At 45.2% G+C, this 20,861-nt stretch overlaps 1 protein-coding gene and 1 long non-coding RNA gene across 2 annotated transcripts in view; one reads left to right on the top strand and one right to left on the bottom strand.

Annotated features, from left to right (window-relative positions):
• The window catches only part of ARHGEF26 (Rho guanine nucleotide exchange factor 26), a 153,927-nt gene extending 137,492 nt beyond the window's left edge, over nucleotides 1-16,435 (top strand). Inside the window, exons 13-15 of the mRNA XM_077290718.1 lie at nucleotides 5,827-5,894; nucleotides 10,136-10,240; nucleotides 13,955-16,435. Of these exons, the coding sequence (XP_077146833.1) occupies nucleotides 5,827-5,894; nucleotides 10,136-10,240; nucleotides 13,955-14,097 (316 nt within the window). The 3' untranslated portion in view covers nucleotides 14,098-16,435. The remainder of the gene's footprint in view (nucleotides 1-5,826; nucleotides 5,895-10,135; nucleotides 10,241-13,954) is intronic.
• On the bottom strand, nucleotides 226-8,011 carry LOC143808252 (uncharacterized). The gene is made up of 3 exons (XR_013221913.1): nucleotides 7,652-8,011; nucleotides 7,345-7,524; nucleotides 226-387 (listed from the first exon to the last, which is right to left on the bottom strand). It is a non-coding gene; the product is annotated as an uncharacterized LOC143808252 (long non-coding RNA).
• Nucleotides 16,436-20,861: the final 4,426 nt, after the last annotated feature.

Genomic DNA, 20,861 nt, shown 5'->3' with positions numbered 1-20,861 from the left:
CTCTGGGTGCCCCTGGTATCTGTTTTCCATCAGTTCATTCCCTGCACTTAACCCCCAAGGCGCTCTGGTACAGATGAATTGTTAATGACAAACTGTCAGTAAATTCCGAGTGTTATCACCTCCGGTATCATGACATGATAGTATTACCAGCTACAACATTTACTTTCTTGGGCACATGGAGAGTTCTGCTCCGCTTGAGTTTTATCCAACAGTGCTTTTATTATCTCCATCTTTCCCTACATAATATATTTAGTGTGTCCATGTAATTCTTGTCTGTAGCAGGATCCTGCTGTGTTATATACACAGACCTGAAAGATGTGGATGAAGCGCTGCCATAATATAGAGGAGAATAAACAGATCCTGGAGTATGTTCAGCTTTAGGCCGTTCTGAGGAATAGAGTAACATATACTTTATACAATATGTATACTTTATACAATATGTATGCTTTATACTATATATATATATATATATATATATATATATATATATATATTTATTTATTATTATAGCGCCATTTATACCATGGTTCATTACATGTGAAAAGGGGTATGCATAATGAAGTACAATAATCTTAAGCAATACAAGTCACGACTGGTAAAGGAGGCAAGAGAAGCCTGCCTACAAGGGATGGGTGAGGATACAATAGTTGGGGGCAGAGCTGGTTGTGCAGCGGTTTGTTGGATCGGTGGTTTCTGCAGGTTGTAAGCTTGTCGGAAGAGGTGGGTTCCTTCAGGTTCGTTTTGAAGGTTTCCACGGTAAGCGAGAGTCTGATATGTTGGGGTATAGAGTTCCAGAGTATGGGGATTCGCGGGATAAAGCTTGTATGCGATTGTGAGGAGATAAGAGGGGAGTAAAGAAGGAGATCTTGTGAGGATCGGAGGTTGCGTGCAGATAAGTACCGGGAGACTAGGTCACAGATGTATGGAGGAGACAGGTTGTGGATGGATTTGTATGCCATGGTTAGGGTTTTGAACTGAAGTCTCTGGGTAATGGGGAGCTATTGAAGGGATTGACATAGAGGAGAGGCCGGGGAATAGCAGGGAGAGAGGCAGCAGAGTTTAGGATAGATTGGAGGGGTGCGAGAGTGTTAGAGTGTAGGCCAAAGAGCAGGAAGTTGCAGTAGTCAAGGCGGGAGATGATGAATGCATGCACTAGAGTTTTTGTAGATTCTAGGTTGAGGAATGTATAGATTCAGGAAATATTTTTAAGTCGAAATCGGCAGTAATTGGAAAGGGCTTGAATATGTGGTTTGAAGGAGAAATCAGAGTCAAGGGTTACCCCAAGGCAGCGAGCTTGTGGGATTGGGGAGAGTGAGCAGCCATTTACTTTAATGGATAGGTATGTTGGGGGAGTCAAGTGAGATGAAGGAAAGATGATACTTTTAGAGATCTAGCGGAGCGAAAGGATGAAATAGCGGACAGATATTGTGGGATTTTGGTTAGTAGGGAGGTGATATCTGGTCCAGAGAGGTAGATCTGTGTGTCATCAGCATAGAGGTGATACTGCAAGCCAGGGCTGTGAAGTCGGGGTCTGTTATGGTGGAGTCAGAGTCGAGGGTTTGGTTTACCGACTCCACAGCCCTGGCAGGATTGTGCAGTTGAACTCGTGGAGTCACTGTCATGGAAATTGAGGAGTCAGAGGTTTGCCTTACCGACTCCACAGCCCTGCTGCAAGCCGTAATATTCTATGAGCTGTATGAGGCCAAAGGTGTAAATGGAGAAGAGCAGGGGCCCTAGGACTGAACCTCGCGGGACTCCGACAGATAGGGGGTGAGGTGAGGAGGTGGTGTGTGAGTGGGAGACACTGAATGTCCGGTCTGTTAGGTATGACGTGATCCAAGATGAGGCCAAGTCAGTGATGCCAAGAGATGAGATGATCTGTAGTAATAGGGAGTGGTCCACTGTGTCAAAGGTATATGACAGGTCCAGGAGGAGAAGGACAGAGTAGTGTTGCTTGGCTTTGGCAGTCAGTAGATCATTGGTGACTTTAGTTAGGGCAATTTCAGTGGAGTGATGCAGTCGGAAGCCAGATTGTAAGCGGCCAAAGAGGGAGCAGGAAGAGAGGTGGAAGGATAGTTCGAAATGGACATCTTGTTCCAGTAGTTTTGAGGCATCAGGGAGAAGTGATATGGGGCAATAGCTAGATACAGAGAATGGGTCAAGTGAATGCTTTTTGAGGATGGGTGTGATTGAGGCATGTTTGAAGCATGAGGGGAAAACACCAGTTATTAGTGATAGATTGAAGAGATGGGTTAGGGTTGGGATGAAGACTGTGGTGAGGTTTGGGATAAAGAGGGATGGGATTGGGTCAAGTGCACAGGTGGTGAGATATGATTTCAAGAGTAGGGTGAAAAGTTGGTCTTCTGTAATGGTGGTGAAGCTGGTTTTGGAGGAGGAGGGCTGAGTAGTTAGGAAGAGGGGTTGTAGGCCAAACTTTCTCTGATGTTATCAATCTTCTGTTTGAAGAATGAGGCAAAGTCTTCAGCTGAGATAAGTGGAGAGGGAGGAGGTGCTGGGGGACGGAGGAGAGAATTGAATAGCTGTTTAGGGTTATGAGACAGGGAGGATATGAGAGATGAGAAGTAGGTTTGTTTTGCTGTGGCGAGTGTGGCCTTGAAAGTAGTGAGGTACTGTTTAAATGCGATGAAGTCCTCGTTGGAGTGTGATCTTTTCCATCTCTGCTCAGGAACCCTGGAAGCCTGCCTCAGTTCTTTGGTCAGGCTGGTGTGCCAAGGTTGTTTGTTGATTTTGCGAGCTTTGGTATGTGTGAGAGGGGCAACCGATTCAAGAGCTGCAGCTATTGTGGTATTATATAAAGCAACAGCGGCATCCACATTGTGTAGGGAACTTATGTCTGTAAGAGGGAAAAGGGATTCAAAGAGTGAGTGTAGATCGAGGTGTTTGAGATTTCTGTGAAGGTGTGCAAGTTTATGGGGTGGGGATTGTGGACCTGGAGAGGAAAGGGGAGAGAATGCAAGTAGGTTGTGGTCAGAAAGAGGTAGCGGTGAGTTAGATGGGGAACAGAGGCGGGTGAAGATGAGGTCCAGTGTGTGACTATCTTTGTAAGTGGCTGCAGAAGACCATTGATTGAGGCTGAAGGAGGAAGTGAGAGATAGAAATTTAGTGACAACTGAGTGGGATGTGTCAATGGAGATGTTGAAGTCACCCATGATGATAATGGGGTTGTCAGTAGAGAGGAAATGAAGTAGCCAGGTGGTGAAGTGGTCAAAGGAGGTGGTGGCTGGCTCTGGGGGGCGGTAAATGACAGCCAGTTAGAGGTTGTTGGGTGTGTAGATGCTCACAGAGTGCACCTCAAAGGAAGAGAGGGTAACAGAGGGTTGAAGTGGGATGTGGGTGAAGGAGCAATTATCTGACAGGAGAAAACCAACTCCTCCGCCAAACTTTGTTAGTAATGAAAAGATCACTTGTTAGTGGGACTGGGGAAGCAGGGGATGGGTGAATGGGTATAAGGTTAGAGAGGTTACAGAAATTTGTGATGGGAGTGTGGTTGGGAGGTAGAAATTACTGTGGGGATGTGGTGAGGAGGGCCAGTATTTGGAGAAATATCACCGGCAGTGAGGAGGATTAAGAGAAAGTGATAGCAGGTGGGAGCAGGAGGGGGCTGTCTGTGTTTGGAAACAGAGGATTGTTCGTTGAGGAAAAGTTCTGAGGAGGAGGTGAAATGGATGGGGAGGATGGAGGAAGAGTTCTTTTCTTGGTTTAGAGATTAGGGGGGTTAGCAGAAAGTGAAGGATTATAGGGGTGAGAGGGAAAACAAACAAACATTGTTTACAGTGACTATCCAGTTACCTTCGGTTCCTCTCTGATTCAATTCTGGATTAATTGTTTCATAGCTCCACACACTTCTATGATACACTGGGCAGACTGATCATATACTATATACAATATATACACGCTATACAATATATATATATATATATATATATATATATATATACTATATCCAATATATATAGGGCACACAGAAACTGCCCACTAATCCACCTGCACTGGGCTGATTAGCTGCTCTTTTGGACCACGGTAGGTTGCTGTGTCTGCCAGGACTCACTTAACCCCAATAATTGGGAGTTATCACTACAATCCACAATAATCCCCTATTTAAACTAAACATACTTTAATGGCAGCACTTAAAGCAACCCAACGCCACTTAAAAGTATATATAAGCACAACTGAAATGTAAATATGGTTCTAAAAAGACATGTATAGTGAGAAATCATGGCCAGAAGTCGTGACATCCTTTTACATTTTGTGCTTTAAAACCTGACAGCCTCCAGACAAGTTTGCATTATATTGGTTTGACATATGTCCCCATTTTTCGTGTGTGGTGTAATTAACAAAACTTTTATGAAAAAATCTAATAAAAAGGACGCAGTATTACCATCAACAACTCGATAAAGTATCATTGAAGAGGCCAGACTCTGATGATGGCATAGCAGAAGGCAAAGCAAGAAACCAGCTCACCTGATGTGGTGTGGGGAAGCATGGGGCACGTGTAGTTGCACTCTGATAAGATCAATGTAAAAAAGAGAGATCGTTCCAGCTTCCAAATAGTCCAAAAAGCGTAATTTATTTGCTTGCATATAACACCAGACTTGTAAAGGCAAGTTCACATGACCAAATAGCAGCGTATAGCAGCTACACGTTTCAAACACACTAGGTGTTCTTTGTCAAAGCTCACCTTAATATACCGTATATACAATCTAAATAGTATATATATAAAAAATCTCTACAAGTTTAATTTAACTGGAGAGTCATGTTTCTAGGTCAGTTTTTACCATGCAATGAATGGCATAAAAAACGAACGACGACGACGATTCCCCCCCAAAACTGCAGAAATACTTTCAATTGTAATTTTTTTTCCCCGTTTTTCAGTACAGTATAAGGTAAAATGAATGGTGTTACTCAAAACTACATCTGATCAACAAGCCCTCATATGGCGATGGAAAAATAAAAAGGTTCTGGCTCTTGGAAGAAGGGAATAAAAAAAAATGCAAATGTAAATAGGCAAGAGGTTCAATAAAAAATAAAAGGAGCAGCGACGTGCCGCATAGGAAAGCTGCAGTTACCCCGAATCGGACCCCAGTGGCAGATACTGGCTATGATGCTGTATGAGTTGTTGCATTTTATTAAGTTCCGTTACTACTTTGCTGTTGTTTTTGGATTATATCATATAACTTATGCTTTATTACTCCCCAAGACGACACATGGGGACATCTGTTTGAGCAAACCAGGGAAATCCAATCAACCTTCGTTCTGTTTGAGCGTTATATTGATATTCCACAGTAATGGGCCAATGGTGTCATGCAGAGCGGTGAATCTGCAGTGACTTGAAGCTACTTTGTGGGTATCGGCAGCACAAATAAAAGGGGTTTTCTTAGATCGATAGTTTGACAGCTGCGATCTCCATGACTCTGGGGTTTGGTGTCTGTACATTATAAAACAGCAGGTATGGTAACAGCTGAGTGCGCTCATTTGTCAGTTTTCGTCTGTACACAGAATATAATGGAGGGTGATCAGGATAGTACTGCTACAGAAGGGGGAGCAGGACAAAGTAATGGACAAACCTGCGATGGGATCCAAGGCTGAGACCTGATGGCTGCAGCTGCATACAGTGGCATCGTACCCACAGGCTGGGCACCACTGTGGAAGTTTGACCAACGCTAACGTATTGCAGAAGTATATATTACATACAGGAATATATGTAATATTTGTTACTATTCTCGCTTGGTATTTTCTTTTTGTTTTTGCTGTTTTTGCTTTAGCTGAATAATATGAAGAGTCTGATCACTACACTGTGTCTTCCAGGAGTGACCGAGCACGTTGGATCACCGCTCTGGGCCAGAGCAGAGAAAAGGCTTGCATGGACAGAACCGGTAAGGACATTCTCTAGCTGTCTCATGCTGCCCCCTGTAGTTTGCTTGGGTGTTTGATGTTTTTTGTGCTCAGAAAACGCAGGAAACAGAATGGACCTACCGTATTCATTTCCTTGTAAAAACGACTTGAGTTCAGGTTTTTAAAGGGGTATTCTCGGAGATGACTACCTGATCTCTTGAACCTCCACTGTCTCAAGAACGAAGTGGAGGTCGATCATGTGCACTGCCGTGCTGTTATGTGGACTCCCAGCGATTGAGAAATTAGAAATATAGAGGATAACTTTCAAAGTTGAAAATACCATTGTAAACTCTTCAGGTTTTCAAAGACCTCATATTTTTAAAAGAAATAACATATATCGTCTTCTGGAGTTACAATTCGAAGACTCTCAGTACTTTACCCTACAAGTCTATGGGAAAAAAAACACTGAAGCGTCTTCTGCTTGAAAAATGGATGTTTTTATCCCCTGGAAAAAGATACTGTGTGAACATACACGTATGGTATATACAGACTTAGGCCGGGGTCCCATTAGCGTATGGAATCCGATGAATCTCCCATTCATGTTGATGACCCTTGGCTCCTCCTCTGCTGTGAGCCGGAGCCGAGTGTCCGTGCTCCGATCCTCTGACATGACAGGATCGGAGCATAGCTGTGGAGATGGAGAAAGTAATTTCTCCTCTGCTGCCGGTGCCGTGTGCTATTCGATTGTCGGGTGCAGTTGCAGAATCCTGCAATTGTTTTTGCATGCCGAATCCGCATGAGAAAATAATTGCAGCTGTGAGTTGCCCCATAGAGAAATGTATTTTTTATTGGATTGCACTCGTCCGATTGCATTACAAGTGGGAATGAGTCCTTAGAAGGTTTTCTGGTGATGCTCACTTCTGCATCAGTGACGTTACCATCCGCACACCTGCCAAGACCCAGGCACGATAAGCAGCTATTGTGCCCGTGTTCTACTCTAATGATCCTCACATAAAACCTACGGATCGTGCATACGTCTCAGCAAGTGTGGGCGGTCATACTGTCATCGGCACCGCACACTTCTGATGCAGAAGTGAGCATCACTGGAAATAAAACCCTTAAAGAGTACGGTAATTCTCTTAAAATAGTAATGTAGGAAATATATAAGATGCTTGTAAAGCATTAAAAGGACGGGTTCTCATGAATTTCATTATATTATCATTTATTTAGTCTTGACTTGAGAATTAACAAGGGAAAATAATTAACTTGTACAAGTATATATGTGTCCCATTCAAAATATGGTCAAAAACTGTTTGATACATAAAAAAGACCCTCAAAAGACAAGGGGCACTCCCTCCATCTGGAGAAAAATGGGAAAAATGTCCTTGAGCAGACCAGGCTTCTTTACCATAACAACAAGTAATCTGTGGAACAGAAAAAAATATTCCATAATTCTTTACAGATGTAGTCTACTGATTTATCATTGCTGACCCGTCCTTCGTATAGGTCATCAGTGTCTGATCAGTCGGGGTGCAGTGAGCTGTTCTAGGTGCCGGCGGCTGGAAATGCCCGATAGCGGAGCTGCTCCGTCTTCTGATGGTGGCGGCAGGGTGCTACACATCCGCCAACTACTGATTTGAATAGGATGCGGGTGTGCCGTAGCTGCGGATACTATCAGAAGACGGAATCTTGATATTAACTTAGAGACTCAAACATTCATTCCTTTATATTGATTATATTATTATTAAATGTATTATATTAAACACCAAAGCATCTGCAGTATGGACCATACCAATACCTGACCGCTATCACTTCTCTTTATCATGGTGCAGCACTTAGATGGGCTCTGGTACAGTGGGCTTTATGCCAGGGACATACATCCCCTGACTTTGTAAATCCAGATGTTTTTCCGTGCCTATGAGACCCACATTGTGACATCACTGGGATTTCCTGTCACAGCGTCCGTCTTCCCACAGATGATTTAGAGAAGAGGAGGGAGGTTTTATTACAATTGCTCTTTCTGCGCAATAAAGGGAAACTCATTGCAGACGCGAATAGTATGGTACTCCTGGGGCGGTGCATGACACAGGGTTCTCTCTTTATGAGCAGCAGCATTTCCACACTAAAATCTATGAAGTCCTCAATGAAATCCACACAAAGAATTGACACGCCGTAGATTTTACAATTTGCACAGCAGGTAGGTTCATGTAATGCGTAGAGGAGAGTTTTAAAGTCTTCATAACTCATGAACCTCCACTCCTTCCAGACCGGTGCGAGGCAAAGCTGGTGCAAGCGAAAAGTTAGGTAATCATCATGTTCACGTGAAATTTTGGAAGCTTTTAAGAGCCAGGAGATTTTCAGCAAACTATCCTTTCTAAGGGCTGTCCCACACGTCCAGATAATTCCGGTACCGGAATAAATCGGTACCGGAGTTATCAGTGTCCGTGTGCCTGGGAACTCACGGAGGCCATACGTGCGGCACACGTGTGCCGCCCGTATGGCGAGTGGGTACCACATGGAGCGTGTGGTACCCACTCTGCATGGTGCTGAAGCTGCGATTCATATCTTCCCTGTAGCAGCGTTTGCTGCAGAGAAAATATGAAGAATAGTGTTTAAAATAAAGATCCATGTGTCCGCCGCCCTCCCACCCCCTGTGCGCCCCCCCGCTGGTCAGAAAATACTTACCCGCTCCCTCGCTGCTTCCTGGTCTGGCCGCGGCTTCTCCTGCATGCAGTCACGTGGGGCCGATCATTTACAGTCATGAATATGTGGCTCCACCTCCCATAGGGGCGGAGCCGACTATTCATGATTGTAAATGATCGGCCCCACGTGACCGCATACAGTAGGAGGCGCGGCCAGACCAGGAAGGAGCGAGGGAGCGGGTAAGTATTTTCTGACCAGCGGGGGGGCGCACAGGGGTTGGGGGGGCGGCGGACACCTAAATCTTTATTTTTAACACTATTCTTCATATTTTCTCTACAGCAAACGCTGCTACAGGGAAGATATGAATACCGGCTTCAGCACCATGTGGGGGGGACAGCGCTTACTGTAGCGCTGTCTCCTGCACGCACACGGACCCCAGACGGAGAATGTCCGTGTGAGGTCCGTGTTTTACGCGGACCCATTGACTCTATTGGGTCCGTGTAAAACGTGCGCTCCCACGAACACTGACATGTCTCCGTGTTTGGCACACGGAGACACGGTCCGCAAAAAATCAATGACATCTGAACAGATGCATTGATTTTTATGGGTCGTGTGTCAGTGTCTCCGGTACGTGAGGAAACTGTCACCTCACGTACCGGAGCCACTGATGTGTGAAACCGGCCTTAAGGAATTTTATGGCAGAATTTTTCTTTTACTGAAGAGGTTTTGAAAGAATTTTTTTCCCACTGAAGTTCTTTGTATTTGACAGTTTCTTGAGGTTTCCTTTAAGTATATGCTTCTAAGAAGTGACATGTGCTTTTGTTTTTTTTTACCCAAGCGTTCTTCAATAACTCTTTAAGAAAAAAAAAATCTACAGTAATAATCTGCTCACACAAACAATAACGTGGACTTCCCATAAAATTAAGCAGTCTTCCAAGCATTTTCCAAGTGATTTTTTTAGGAGAATTTTGGAGATAATCCTCTCCAAAAAAATGAATTAGAAAGCTCAGTCCAATATCCCAAACTCAGACCACGGGTGTGTGCACACAAAACATTTTTGCAAAGTTTTTAGAATGGAAACTGAGCGGAAATGTAAATTTTTTTTTTTTTTTTTTTATGAAGATTTGGAGGATTTCTGCTCCGTTTCAGCTTCAACGACTCGTCAAAAAACTGGGTACAAAGCCATTGGACTCGCTCAGACGAGCATATGTCAGCTTCCCGACAAGCGTCTCTCAGTGTAACACGAGGGTGGCCACATTACTACTTTAGTGATTATCTGCCTAGATAAAAACAAGTGTAAAATGTTAATGAAAGGTGTTTAGGAATTTATTCATAGTGAGGTTTTTTTTTTTATATCTCTGTAGAATCCCTTTAACAAGAAGGTTGTTCTCACCCAGCATTTGTTCACTAAGTAATTTTGCAGTTTATTTCAACATCTCCCTGCTGATTAAAATTTCTGAATATAAACAGCCGGGATGAATAATGTATAATAATAATATATAATTAGCCAACTTATCAGAAGTACTGTAGATGTGAAAACTGAATCCCTGTGCAATACTTTGGCTATATATGTGTTAGCTATTTTATTTTTCTAACATTAATTGAAGTCCGAGCGTACGTTTCTTCTTCTTTATTGTAGCTTTGACACAAGTGGAGATTATCCGGACCTGTACCGCCAAGCAGCCAGATGAGCTATCTCTGCAGGTTGCTGATGTCGTCCTGATTTACCAGAAAGTTAATGATGGTAAGTTTAGAAAACAAACAGGAAACCAGTACGTAAAGAGGACCTGTCACCAGGTTTCTGCTACCCTATCTGAGAGCAGCAGATCTACCAGTTCTCTGAACGCTGAGCTCTGCAAAACCCCGTCTGCACCACTGATTGGCCGCTTTCTGCCTATGCGCAGTGTTCACAGAAAGTTGCCAATCAGTGGAGAGGGTGCAGTTACACAGAGTTACAAAATATGGAGGACTATGTGGCAGAAAGTTTACTAGTCTTCTATTGATAATCTGCTAATAAGAATAACTATAGCAAGCATCCCATTAAGTGACACATTTCTGGAATGAGGGTCTCATTATGCTGCTCTAAAATTAGGTGGCAAGAACCTGGTGACAGATTCCCTTTAAACATGATTTCCTAGCATTCCTTTTACTGTCATGAATAACTCATCAACTAAGGGGGCATTAGCGCAAATTCTTTTTTTCCCGTCTTTGAACTGCTTTCTTATGATTGGATAGTGTCATAGAGGGTAAAAAGTTCCAACCCCAGAGAAAGTCAAAACAGGCATTTTCAGCACAATCTAGTGAGACTTGAGGAGAACTTCTCACTCCCATCCCTTACTGTCACTCCAGCACTGTGAGCCGAGCTCTTCGCATACATCGCTCTGGGCCTATCATGGGTATTGGGAGATAAGGAGAGTGCTGACGTACCCCGAGCGATGCATGAGATGCACTCTGCTCTGGTGCGGAATGCTGCAGCTCTCCTGCTCCCTGGGGCAGTAATATCAGGAAGCCATGGAAGTTCTCAGCGTGGTCAGGTGGGACACATTCAGTCTCACTAGATCGCTCTGAAAAGGCCAGGTTTGATCAACTTTGTTTGCTCTTGCCTTTTGTCCCCCTGTGACACACTGCCTTATGATTGGGCAGCCTCGGGGGTGGGGAATAAATGCCCACAGAAAGGAATTGCTTTTATTGCCCCCTTGATTGAAGGAGAAAATTTTTAGATTGGGTGGAGTAAAATTCTGAAGCCCATGAGGCCGATGCATGAAAGCTTTTATGCCAGAAAAGTGACTAAAGGTTTTGAAAAGTCACTACATTGTACTTGCACCAAAATGTTTTGAGTTTTTATGCCAGTTTAAATGGGCAGCACTGAAGAGGGTGTTGGCAGGCTCACCCATCAGTCATCACATGTGCCAGTTAGTGATGAGCGAGCACACTCGTTTGAGTATTTCCGGCGTGCTCGAGTCCCTGCTACTGCATGTTTCATGGCTGTTCAACAACTGTAACACATGCAGGGATAGCCTGTTTATTAGACAATCCCCGCATGTGTTATGACTGTTGAACAGCCATGAAACATGCAGTAACAGGGACTCGAGCATTTTTTTTTTAGAACATCCTGAAAATACTTGATTAGGACACAAGCATGCTTAGATAACACCTTATCCGAGCACGCCCGCTCATCACTAGTGCCAGTATTTTGTACTCCAGAAATGCTACTCCAGTCTATGAGCACGGAGGCCCAAGCCACTCAGAGGAGACGCCGAGCTCTTAATAAATTCAGCAAATTCAACTGCAGCAATACTGGCTGAGCGCAAGTGTGCACTACATGATAGTCCTGACGAATCAGCCTTCATATCGCTACAACAGAATGGTGAAAAAGGTCTCCTTGGAACGCTAGCTTTTGTAGAACTAAAACTCCCAGCATTCACTTAGAAAGGCAAACTGGTGCTTTAAGTACTGTGAAACTGCAAGCCTCAAAGGCTTGAGACCACTCTACTTAGTAGTATACGCAGGGTCCTTGCTGAGGCGGCCAGCAGTGTACTCTGTGCCCGCTGCCTCGTAATGAGGGATCTATAGGGCAGTAGATTACTTGTGTCGATCATCTTGATCAGTGAGGTTTTAAAATGGAAAAATCTAACTTGTGTTACAGCAGAAAACAGACACTGACCCTGTTCCTGTTTCTCTTTGGTTGCTGTGGCTTTGCACTGCCGTGTCTGCACATGGATAAGCCACATTCTGCTGGAATAAGCACCGTGATGCTGGATGAGTTCAGGCAGGACTGGCTTCAATAGGTGAACTGAACTACATTGGGTTTTGGCAAGGCTTACAGCATGGAATATCAGCTGACGTCCATGTGAAAAATCTGTGTGGCAGATACCTTTGAGGGTAACCCAGTCGCCTTTTCTGTTACTATGGGTCTCTTCATTTTTGTCTCCTCTCTGAATATGGAAGGAGATGGATATACTGCCTATGTTCCTCCTTGAAGACTTGTATTAACAATGTATATTGATGTGTAATGTGTATTGTGACATGTGTTATTAGTGATGAGTTGTATTTTATCCAGCAGTAGGGTGAGCTAGGGTTAATGCTTGGGACTAGCCTAAAGTGGGAGAGCTAGGGTTAATGCTTAGGACTAGCCCGGAATGGGAGAGGCTAAGGTGAAGGGAACGAGACAATTCCCTGTCAGGAAGTCAAATCGGGCCAAGCTTGTCCCAGACACGAACCTAAGGTCCAACTAATCAGCAGAGCCACATGATGAGGGTTTCCCTGATGTGAGTGGAGACTAGTGATGAGTGAGTATACTCGTTGCTCGGGTGGTCTCCGAGTATTTGTTAGTGTTCAGAGATTTCGTTTTTGTCACCTCAGCTGCATGATTTACGGCTATTAGCCAGGCTGAGTACATGTGGGGGTTGCCTGGTTGCTAGGGAATTCCCACATGTATTCAGCCTGTCTAGCAGCCGTAAATCATTCAGCTGAGGTGACAAAAACTAAATCTCCGAACACTAACAAATACTCGGAGACCATCCAAGCAACGAGCATACTCGCTGTTCGCTAGTGGAGACCAAGACAGTGGATAGAGTGATCCGGAGTAAAGAAAGGAGAAGTGATCGAAGGACAGGGTGATGCACTGGAGACGGGTCCTGCTAAAGGACATCCAGCAGTACGCCTCTAAGTTTATAACTCAGAAATAACAGGCCAGGGCAGAACTGAGAATGTAAGACTAAGGTAGTTCCAAGGCGTCCGCAAGCACACTAAGTAGCGGCCATATTGGCAAACTAGTTGCATTAAGAGGGAAGAGGACGTGAAACCGCAAGTTGGATATTGGACTCTGAGGACAGACATGTGAGGCAGGAACACGTAACCTTGAAGAGGTATAGAGAATGTGTGTGAAGATGCTCCGTATTGTGAAAGAAACATTCTTGGAGTTCTACACCCGCTATCTATAGTACATAGTTCCCACCAAGTTAATGTTGAGTAAAAGACTATTTCTGAGTGGTGGTGGTCTGCCTCACTGAACTTCCCAATATCTGGTCCTGGCCAGCGGAAGTTGACAGTATCATGCGGCCTGCAAGTGCATAGAGAGTGCGTAGATCAGAGGCGTCAAACTGCATTCCTCGAGGGCCGCCAACAGGTCATGTTTTCAGGATTTCCTTGTATTGCACAGGTGATAATTTAATCACCTGCACAGAATGATTCCAGCACCTTGTGGAATGCTAAGAAAATCCTGAAAACATGACCTGTTGGCGGCCCTCGAGGAATGCAGTTTGACACCTCTGCTGTAGATGAAGTCCACAAACCCAGCCAGGACCCCCATCTTCATGTAATGTGCTGCAGCGTAAGAGAGGAGTACTATGGCTACTGCCCCACACCATGTTACAAATCTGTCCTTCGGTGTGTAACGTCATCTTACTCCTCAGTTCTTATTAATAACAAAATTCCTTTATTGTCATTTGGTCCACAGGATGGTATGAGGGTGAGAGGCTGAGGGATGGAGAACGAGGCTGGTTCCCCCTGGAATGCGCAAAAGAAATAACATGCAAAGCTACAATAGAGAAGAACATGGAGCGTATGGGGCGACTGCTGGCACTGGAAACTAACGTGTAGAACTAAGGGCATGGTGCTAGCGCTGTCCTTACTGCAGGATTTGCACTATAGTAGCAGCACTGTGTAGTGAAGGACCTGGAGTGGTGGCGGGTCTAGGCCTTAACCATGGCCTGACTGACGGCTCCCTGCTCATCCCTCATCCTGTTCTTTGCCTTTTTTTAATCTCTTAAGTGAAAGTTTTTACTCTCAGATCTTCAAAAATGACCAGAAGAAAACTGATGACACCCATGGGGTCACCCTGCAAGGCCGGCCCGCAGCGAGTGCTGGAGAACACGCCAACTGCGGATGTCTGAGCTGTGCCCATGCTATGTACTAATGTACTAATATCAGGCATGAGAAGCACGGGGTGTTTTACCACTACAATGTGGCAGGCAATGTCAGAATGAGTCTAGGCAGCCATCATTATATTTTCCTTAAAGGGACCATTCCTTCATATCCGTTTTTCGTTTACCCTTTGTAAATTCTCAGGAGTTGGCCACATCTGGGGACAATTCTTTTCTTAAACACATGTAAATGGGGCTAGAAAATCACTTTTGAAATTTGGGTTCATTAAATTTTTCTTACCCCAGCTCTTTATTTCCCAACATTTAACTATGGTTTAAAGTAGTCATAAATCAGTTGGGAGGAGCTCAAAAGACCGAGTCAGAAACGCTCCCATTAGACTGCCAGAATGAGCTCACTGACGAACATTCAGTTAACTCATTCTACAGCCATCAAAAGACGGTGAAAGGCAGAAGCTATAGGAGAGAAATGGGGCAAAATTTAATGAAACCGTATCGCAAAAAATATATTTTTAATCAAAACTGCATGCTTCTAAGCTAAAAAGAATATTGTCCCCATCGGTGGACATCCTCTTTAATATTTTGCAATTTTCTCTGCAAAATGGGGGTGATTAGAAATAAAATGCCTGTTTTATTTTCAACAAAAACAACTGGACTGTAAAATATTGGACTTGTTACAAGGTCTCTAGGGAGAACATTTGGTGATTATAGGCCCCTGCAAAGCTCCCTTGGGAACTTAAATATGCAAATATTCTGTTCAGAGATGGAGGACTAGAACACTAGGGCCACCTATTGGAAGTAGCGATCCTAGCAGCCAATATCAACCCTTTAAATAAAGTTCCTAGTTTGGCTTTGTATCCTAAGTGATGGAGCAAGGCCCTATAAAGGGACGATATTGACTTTTCGGGCTCGTTCACACAACGGAAGATTCTTTCATCTGAGAGAATAGGGATGATTATGCTAATGATACTTTGATCAGAGTATCCACATAATATGATCCCATTCTGTGACTCTACGGAAATCGGACTGTACTTGGATGTCATCTGAGTGCAGTCCTATGTTTTCCATGCTCCTATAGACTTGAACGAGTGAGTGGCATCTGATTTCAAAGTGAAAGCATAATATGCTGCGATTCTCTTCACGAACAGATTGTTTGTGAAAAAATTGGACATCGCCACTGCCCCGATGAATAACATTGGCCCGGTGTTATCAGATAGCACTCGTCCGATGTATACGCTCACGTGAGCGAGCCCTTAGGACCCAGCTCCAATAGGTGGCACAGAGTGTCTAGTCTTTTTCCTATTTGAAAACTTCTTACAAGACACAGGTCCCTTAATACATTTTTCACATTTTCAAAAGTGAGAAAATCAAATGTACGCCAGGTCTGAACAAGACGTGAAAATGGCAAGCAGCCCTCTTTTCTTATTGTTTTGCCACCAATGTGTTATCTTTTTGGAAGTTTTTATCACTGATTGTATTGATAGAGTATATGAATGGACGTGCACGACCCATAGCCGGTGACATGCAAACAGGACAGCACTGCGATTACAGACCACAGGCAAAATAGCTTAGAAATTTAACACTGAAAAATGGGAACTAGTGGGTGTCCGTAATCAGTCGCCATGTGGCAGCCAACGACCCCCTTTTAACATAGCACCCTATAAAGGGGACCTCTTGGTAATACACATTTTATGGTTACATCAGTTAGAATAAGTTTTCAAAATAAACAATGAATTGACAACACAAACAATTGTACATGACGGTCAGGAATAAAGTGTTGGCGATACCGCAGAACACAATAGTAAGACTTGTGACACTACTTCTGCTCTGTGTATAACTCCTTCCAGCTTCAGGACAGTATAGGACTTTTATAAAAACTTTATAGGAGTTCCACATTGTTTACAGTAATTGTTCTAATCCTAGCACGCTCCTGTCCTGGGCCACACATCACGTGCCTTACTGCTCCTGAGAAACTGGAGACCTGTCTGTAATTAATTCCATTTCTAATACTGCGATGTTTCTCTGTACATAAAGGATGTTAATAATGTAAAATATCAGGACTGTGTGGTTGTGAATTATGTTTCACCATCGATAGTGTAAATGCAGGTTACTCTAAGAATTCAAAACAGAAATGGGCACACGGAAGAGGACAATAGTGCAAAATGTGATGCCGTTACTGCATTAACTGTGGACACAACTTACCGTTATATAATATTACATATGACCGAATGGGGTTCACGTTGTTTAGACTGTAATTTGATGTAGGGTAATTGTACTTTCAAGCAACTTTTCAGAATAAGATGTTAGCTGTACCTGAAGAATAATGTGATCTCAGGCCGTTGTATGACTTCCCTCCTGCTTTTTTTTCTTCCTTGGAGCAAGTTTCAAGACTTGCTCCAGAGCTGAAATCCATTATGAAAATCATTTAGTAAAGTTTAGGTATGAGCAGCACGTATCAGGGAAATTTACTAAGAACGACATTTTGTACTCTAGTCTTGGTCCAGAGGTTTAAAAAAAAAAAAAAATTGTGTATTGCTAGTCCCCCCCCCAAGCAGTTTTAACTGATTGTGCAATCCGTCCCTACGTTCCCATGAACTACAAATGCCAGTGGATTTGCCAATATTGAGGCCTCCGTTTAAAAAGGAACATGTCACATCAGATAACGTGTAGCTTAAAGGGAACCAGTCAGCAGTTATAAGATATGGCAATCACCTTTCAGGGCTGATATACAGCATTCTATAATGCTATATATAAGCCCCCAACTCGATCTGGAAGAACTGAAATAGGGATTTTTGTGTACTCACCGTACAATCCTTTTCTCCGAGCCATTCATTGGGGGACACAGACCGTGGGTTTATGCTGCTGCCAATAGGAGGCTGACACTAAGTGATACAAAAAAAAGTTAACTCCTCCACAGCAGTATACACCTTCCTGCTGGCTCTCCGCTATCTAGTTCGGTGCAAAAGCAGTAGGAAATCAACAACAACATACGAGAGTATAGCATGTCAATTTACAAAACAAGCAGAAGCTAATAACAGGGTGGGAGCTGTGTCCCCCAATGATTGGCTCGGAGAAAAGGATTTTACTGTGAGTACACAAAAATCCCTATTTCTCCTTCGCCTCATTGGGGGACACAGACCGTGGGATTTTCCCCGGTTAATCTGCCGAGAGACAGAATGACCGGCTGCATCCAGACGGTCAGAAAAAGCAGTGTCATGCAACCTCCGCTCTCTTTTGACAGTGCGGATTTAAAATGATAAACCCTTGATCCACCATCCTCTTAACAGGGAAGTGGAGAGGGATCGTCCGCCTTCTTGCCTCCTCTGCTAAATAGTGGTTATGCAGAGCGGAGTGCTTGCATGCCAAAAAAGGGTTACCATTGTACATCCACAGAGTTCAGGTCTCCGGGTGGACAGGGCTGGTTACGGTGTTAGGTCTGGCCGCAGAGGAGTATACATGGAGGAGACACTCCATGTGCTCGTCTATTGATGGTGTGGGGAGATCGGTGCCCTTTAAAAGGACCCGTCACCCCTAAGAATCAGACCAGGCATGGCATCTCACATCGTAGTGAGGTATAAGTGGAGGGGATACTCCACGTGTTTGCATATTGGCTGAAAAAAAAAATGATATGTCGGTGTCGACCTGAGCCTGCCTCCAGATATTTGGCCGAAAATCTGTGGGACTTAGATCCTTCTGATTTAGGCTGTTGTAACCGCGTTTTTCCCAATGCGTTGGCTCTGTAAGAGATCTGACGATCTCTGTCTTGATTAGATCAACCTGGGCCAGCGGGGTTTGCCACTGTGATCCACCTGAAAAGACTTAAAACTGGCGACGAAATGCTGCCTAAACCTTGCTTTCTCCTCCTGTGTTATCAGAAATGAGCTGATCCAATTTTTCGCCGAATAATCGGCCGCTCTGATAGAGCAGAGCAGTAAGAGACTTCATCCAAGAATGCATTAATCAGATAGTTACCTGCTAGGGCAACCTGATTCGAAATCCCGGTCACCTCTGATGGCAGATCCTTATTCTGTTGAGCTCTCCTCAAAGACTCTGATCAGGATATGGCCTTGGCCACCCAAGATGCCACAAAAGAGGGTGAGAGGGTTGAGCCTGAGGCCTCAAATACTGAACGCACCAGGCCTTCTATAAGTCGATCGGTTGGATCCCTAATAGAAGAACCATTAGGAATGGGTAATAACATCTTTAGAAGCCAAATGAGATACGGGAGGGTCTACCGAAGGGGATTCCGCCCACTTCCTACGGAACTCCGGGGCGAAAGGATATTTGCATTAAGAACACTCTGCCCCGAGAATGCCTATCCGGCCTCTCCCAGCGACGCTGTACTAAATCCTCAAACTCAGGATGAGAACAAAAACTCTATGGGGCTGCTTAAAAGACATCTTATGACTGGAAGCCAAGGTGGGTACGACCTCTACCCCCAGGTTTTGGTTGACTGCTTCAATGAGGCTGTCTACTGACTCCTAGTAATCAGGCGCCTCTAAATTGAGGGACCCTTCAGAATCATACTCCGAACCATGTTCACAAATATCCGCTGGTGAGGGTGAACGAGAGACGGAACTCAGGGATGCAGATGCACCCGACGGACCGGGAGACACGGTGTGGGTTCGTTTCCTCCGCCTAGTGAGAGTGGCCCCTGCAGGCCGGAGGCTCCTGTGAGTCAGATGACCGCTGCCCCTGGACCCAGGTGGGGTCTGAAGGAACTCGATTGCCTTTGTTAGGGACGCCATAGATTGCGACAAAGACAAAGCCCATTCCAGGGGGAAGACTACGCTTTCTGCTCCTGACACACTGGGCTGAGTTGCAGGGGAGGGCTCCTGAGCGCGCTCGGAACTGCAGGCCTCACAGAAACGATTACTCTGGGCAAGCAGAAAAGTGGACCGACAGACCACACATGCGGCATATATAAAAGCGTATGAGATTTGGTCCTTCTAGACATGCTGGACCTGCTGCTGTTATAATCAGAATTTGGATAAGCTGCAGGAATATATATATTGCAGCCACCAGGGTGGGGGGAGTAGCACTTACCCCAGTCCTGTGTCTCCGGCTGTCCTGTGGAACCTGTCACAGGAGGAAGCATCAGTGATTTCCCATATAAAAAATGCGCCCAATTGGTGGATGGTCCCACTGGAAATGGCGGCGTTCCGACTCGCGGCCTATCGGAGGCTAAATTTTTCCCCCCGGCATCCGCCCAAGGATGAGGGGGCGGAGCTGCCAGAAGATGACACGGCTAAAAGGGGCGGGACTTCCGCCTGCGGCCTAACCGCACCAGAAGCCGGGGACTAAGTTATCAGAGGCCCGCCCGAGTATGGAGGGGGCGGACCCGGAAGAGGGAGGCAGGAACAGGATCTCGGCCCACGGCCTGGCGCTGCCAGCAGCAGGAAACTCCCAGCACCCGCCCGAGAACACGGGCACAGGGCTGGAGCGAGGCTTCCCATCTTGAATGGCAGGGGAAAAACTGTGCCACAGCAGGAGCCCTCCCAGCCCCTCACCTCGCATGGCTTCAGAGATTAAGGTTAGAGGGGGGCTGTATAAAGGACGGTGCAGGCACCCTAGCTCCATCTTCCCTTCAGGGGATGAGAAGGACCGTCTGCCTCCTTCCATCACCGTTGTCTGAGCATTGGTGATGCAGTGGGGGCTGCACGGACTGTCCATATGCGCCAGTACAGCCTAGGGTTTCGTTACCTTAGGGTGGTCAGGGCTGAGTCCGGCATATTGTCCCACGTTGCGGTAGAGGATACGTGGAGGCGACACTCCATGTGCTCGCCCGTTGTTGGTTAGGGGAGATTGGACCCCTTCAAAAGGGTCCGTTGCCCCTGTCTCGTCTTCCATGGTGAAAAAGAAAAGAAAAACCGGGAAGTCTGGAAACCAGACCTGTGCCTCCTAAGACACTAAGCATGAACTGGTTAGCTGAGAGCCAGCAGGAAGGTGTATACTGCTGAGGAGGAGCTAACTTTTTTGTATCACTTAGTGTCAGCCTCCTATTGGCAGCAACATACACCCACGGTCTGTGTCCCCCAATGAGGCAAAGGAGAAAAAGAAGTTTTATTATACTCACCTGCGGTGCGGTCCGACAGGCGTCACAGGTCCAGCGCCTCCCATCTTATGATCGCCTTCCTCCTGTTTGCTTCTTGTGGATGACGTGATCCTGCATCATTCACAGTCTCCTCGGCTTCACGCTCCTGTGCAGGCATACTTATCTGCCCTGTTGAGGGCAGAGCAAAGTACTGCAGTGTGCAGGCGCCGGGCCTTTCTGACCTTTCCCAGCGCCTGCGCACTGCAGTACTTTGGTCTGCCCTCAACAGGGCAGATAATGAATAGCCAAACACATGACAGAAGAAAGCATAGCAAAAAGATTTTTCAATCTATGCCAGGAGTACAGGGCAGATAAGTACACCTGCGCCGGAGTGCCATATATAAGCCCTGAAAGGTGATGGCCGTATCGTATATCGGCCAAAACTGTTG

This window comes from Ranitomeya variabilis, chromosome 2, assembly GCF_051348905.1.
Source record: "Ranitomeya variabilis isolate aRanVar5 chromosome 2, aRanVar5.hap1, whole genome shotgun sequence".
NCBI lineage: Eukaryota > Metazoa > Chordata > Amphibia > Anura > Dendrobatidae > Ranitomeya > Ranitomeya variabilis.
Note: the sequence above shows the minus strand (reverse complement) of the source record. Positions and strands in the feature narration are given on the sequence as shown.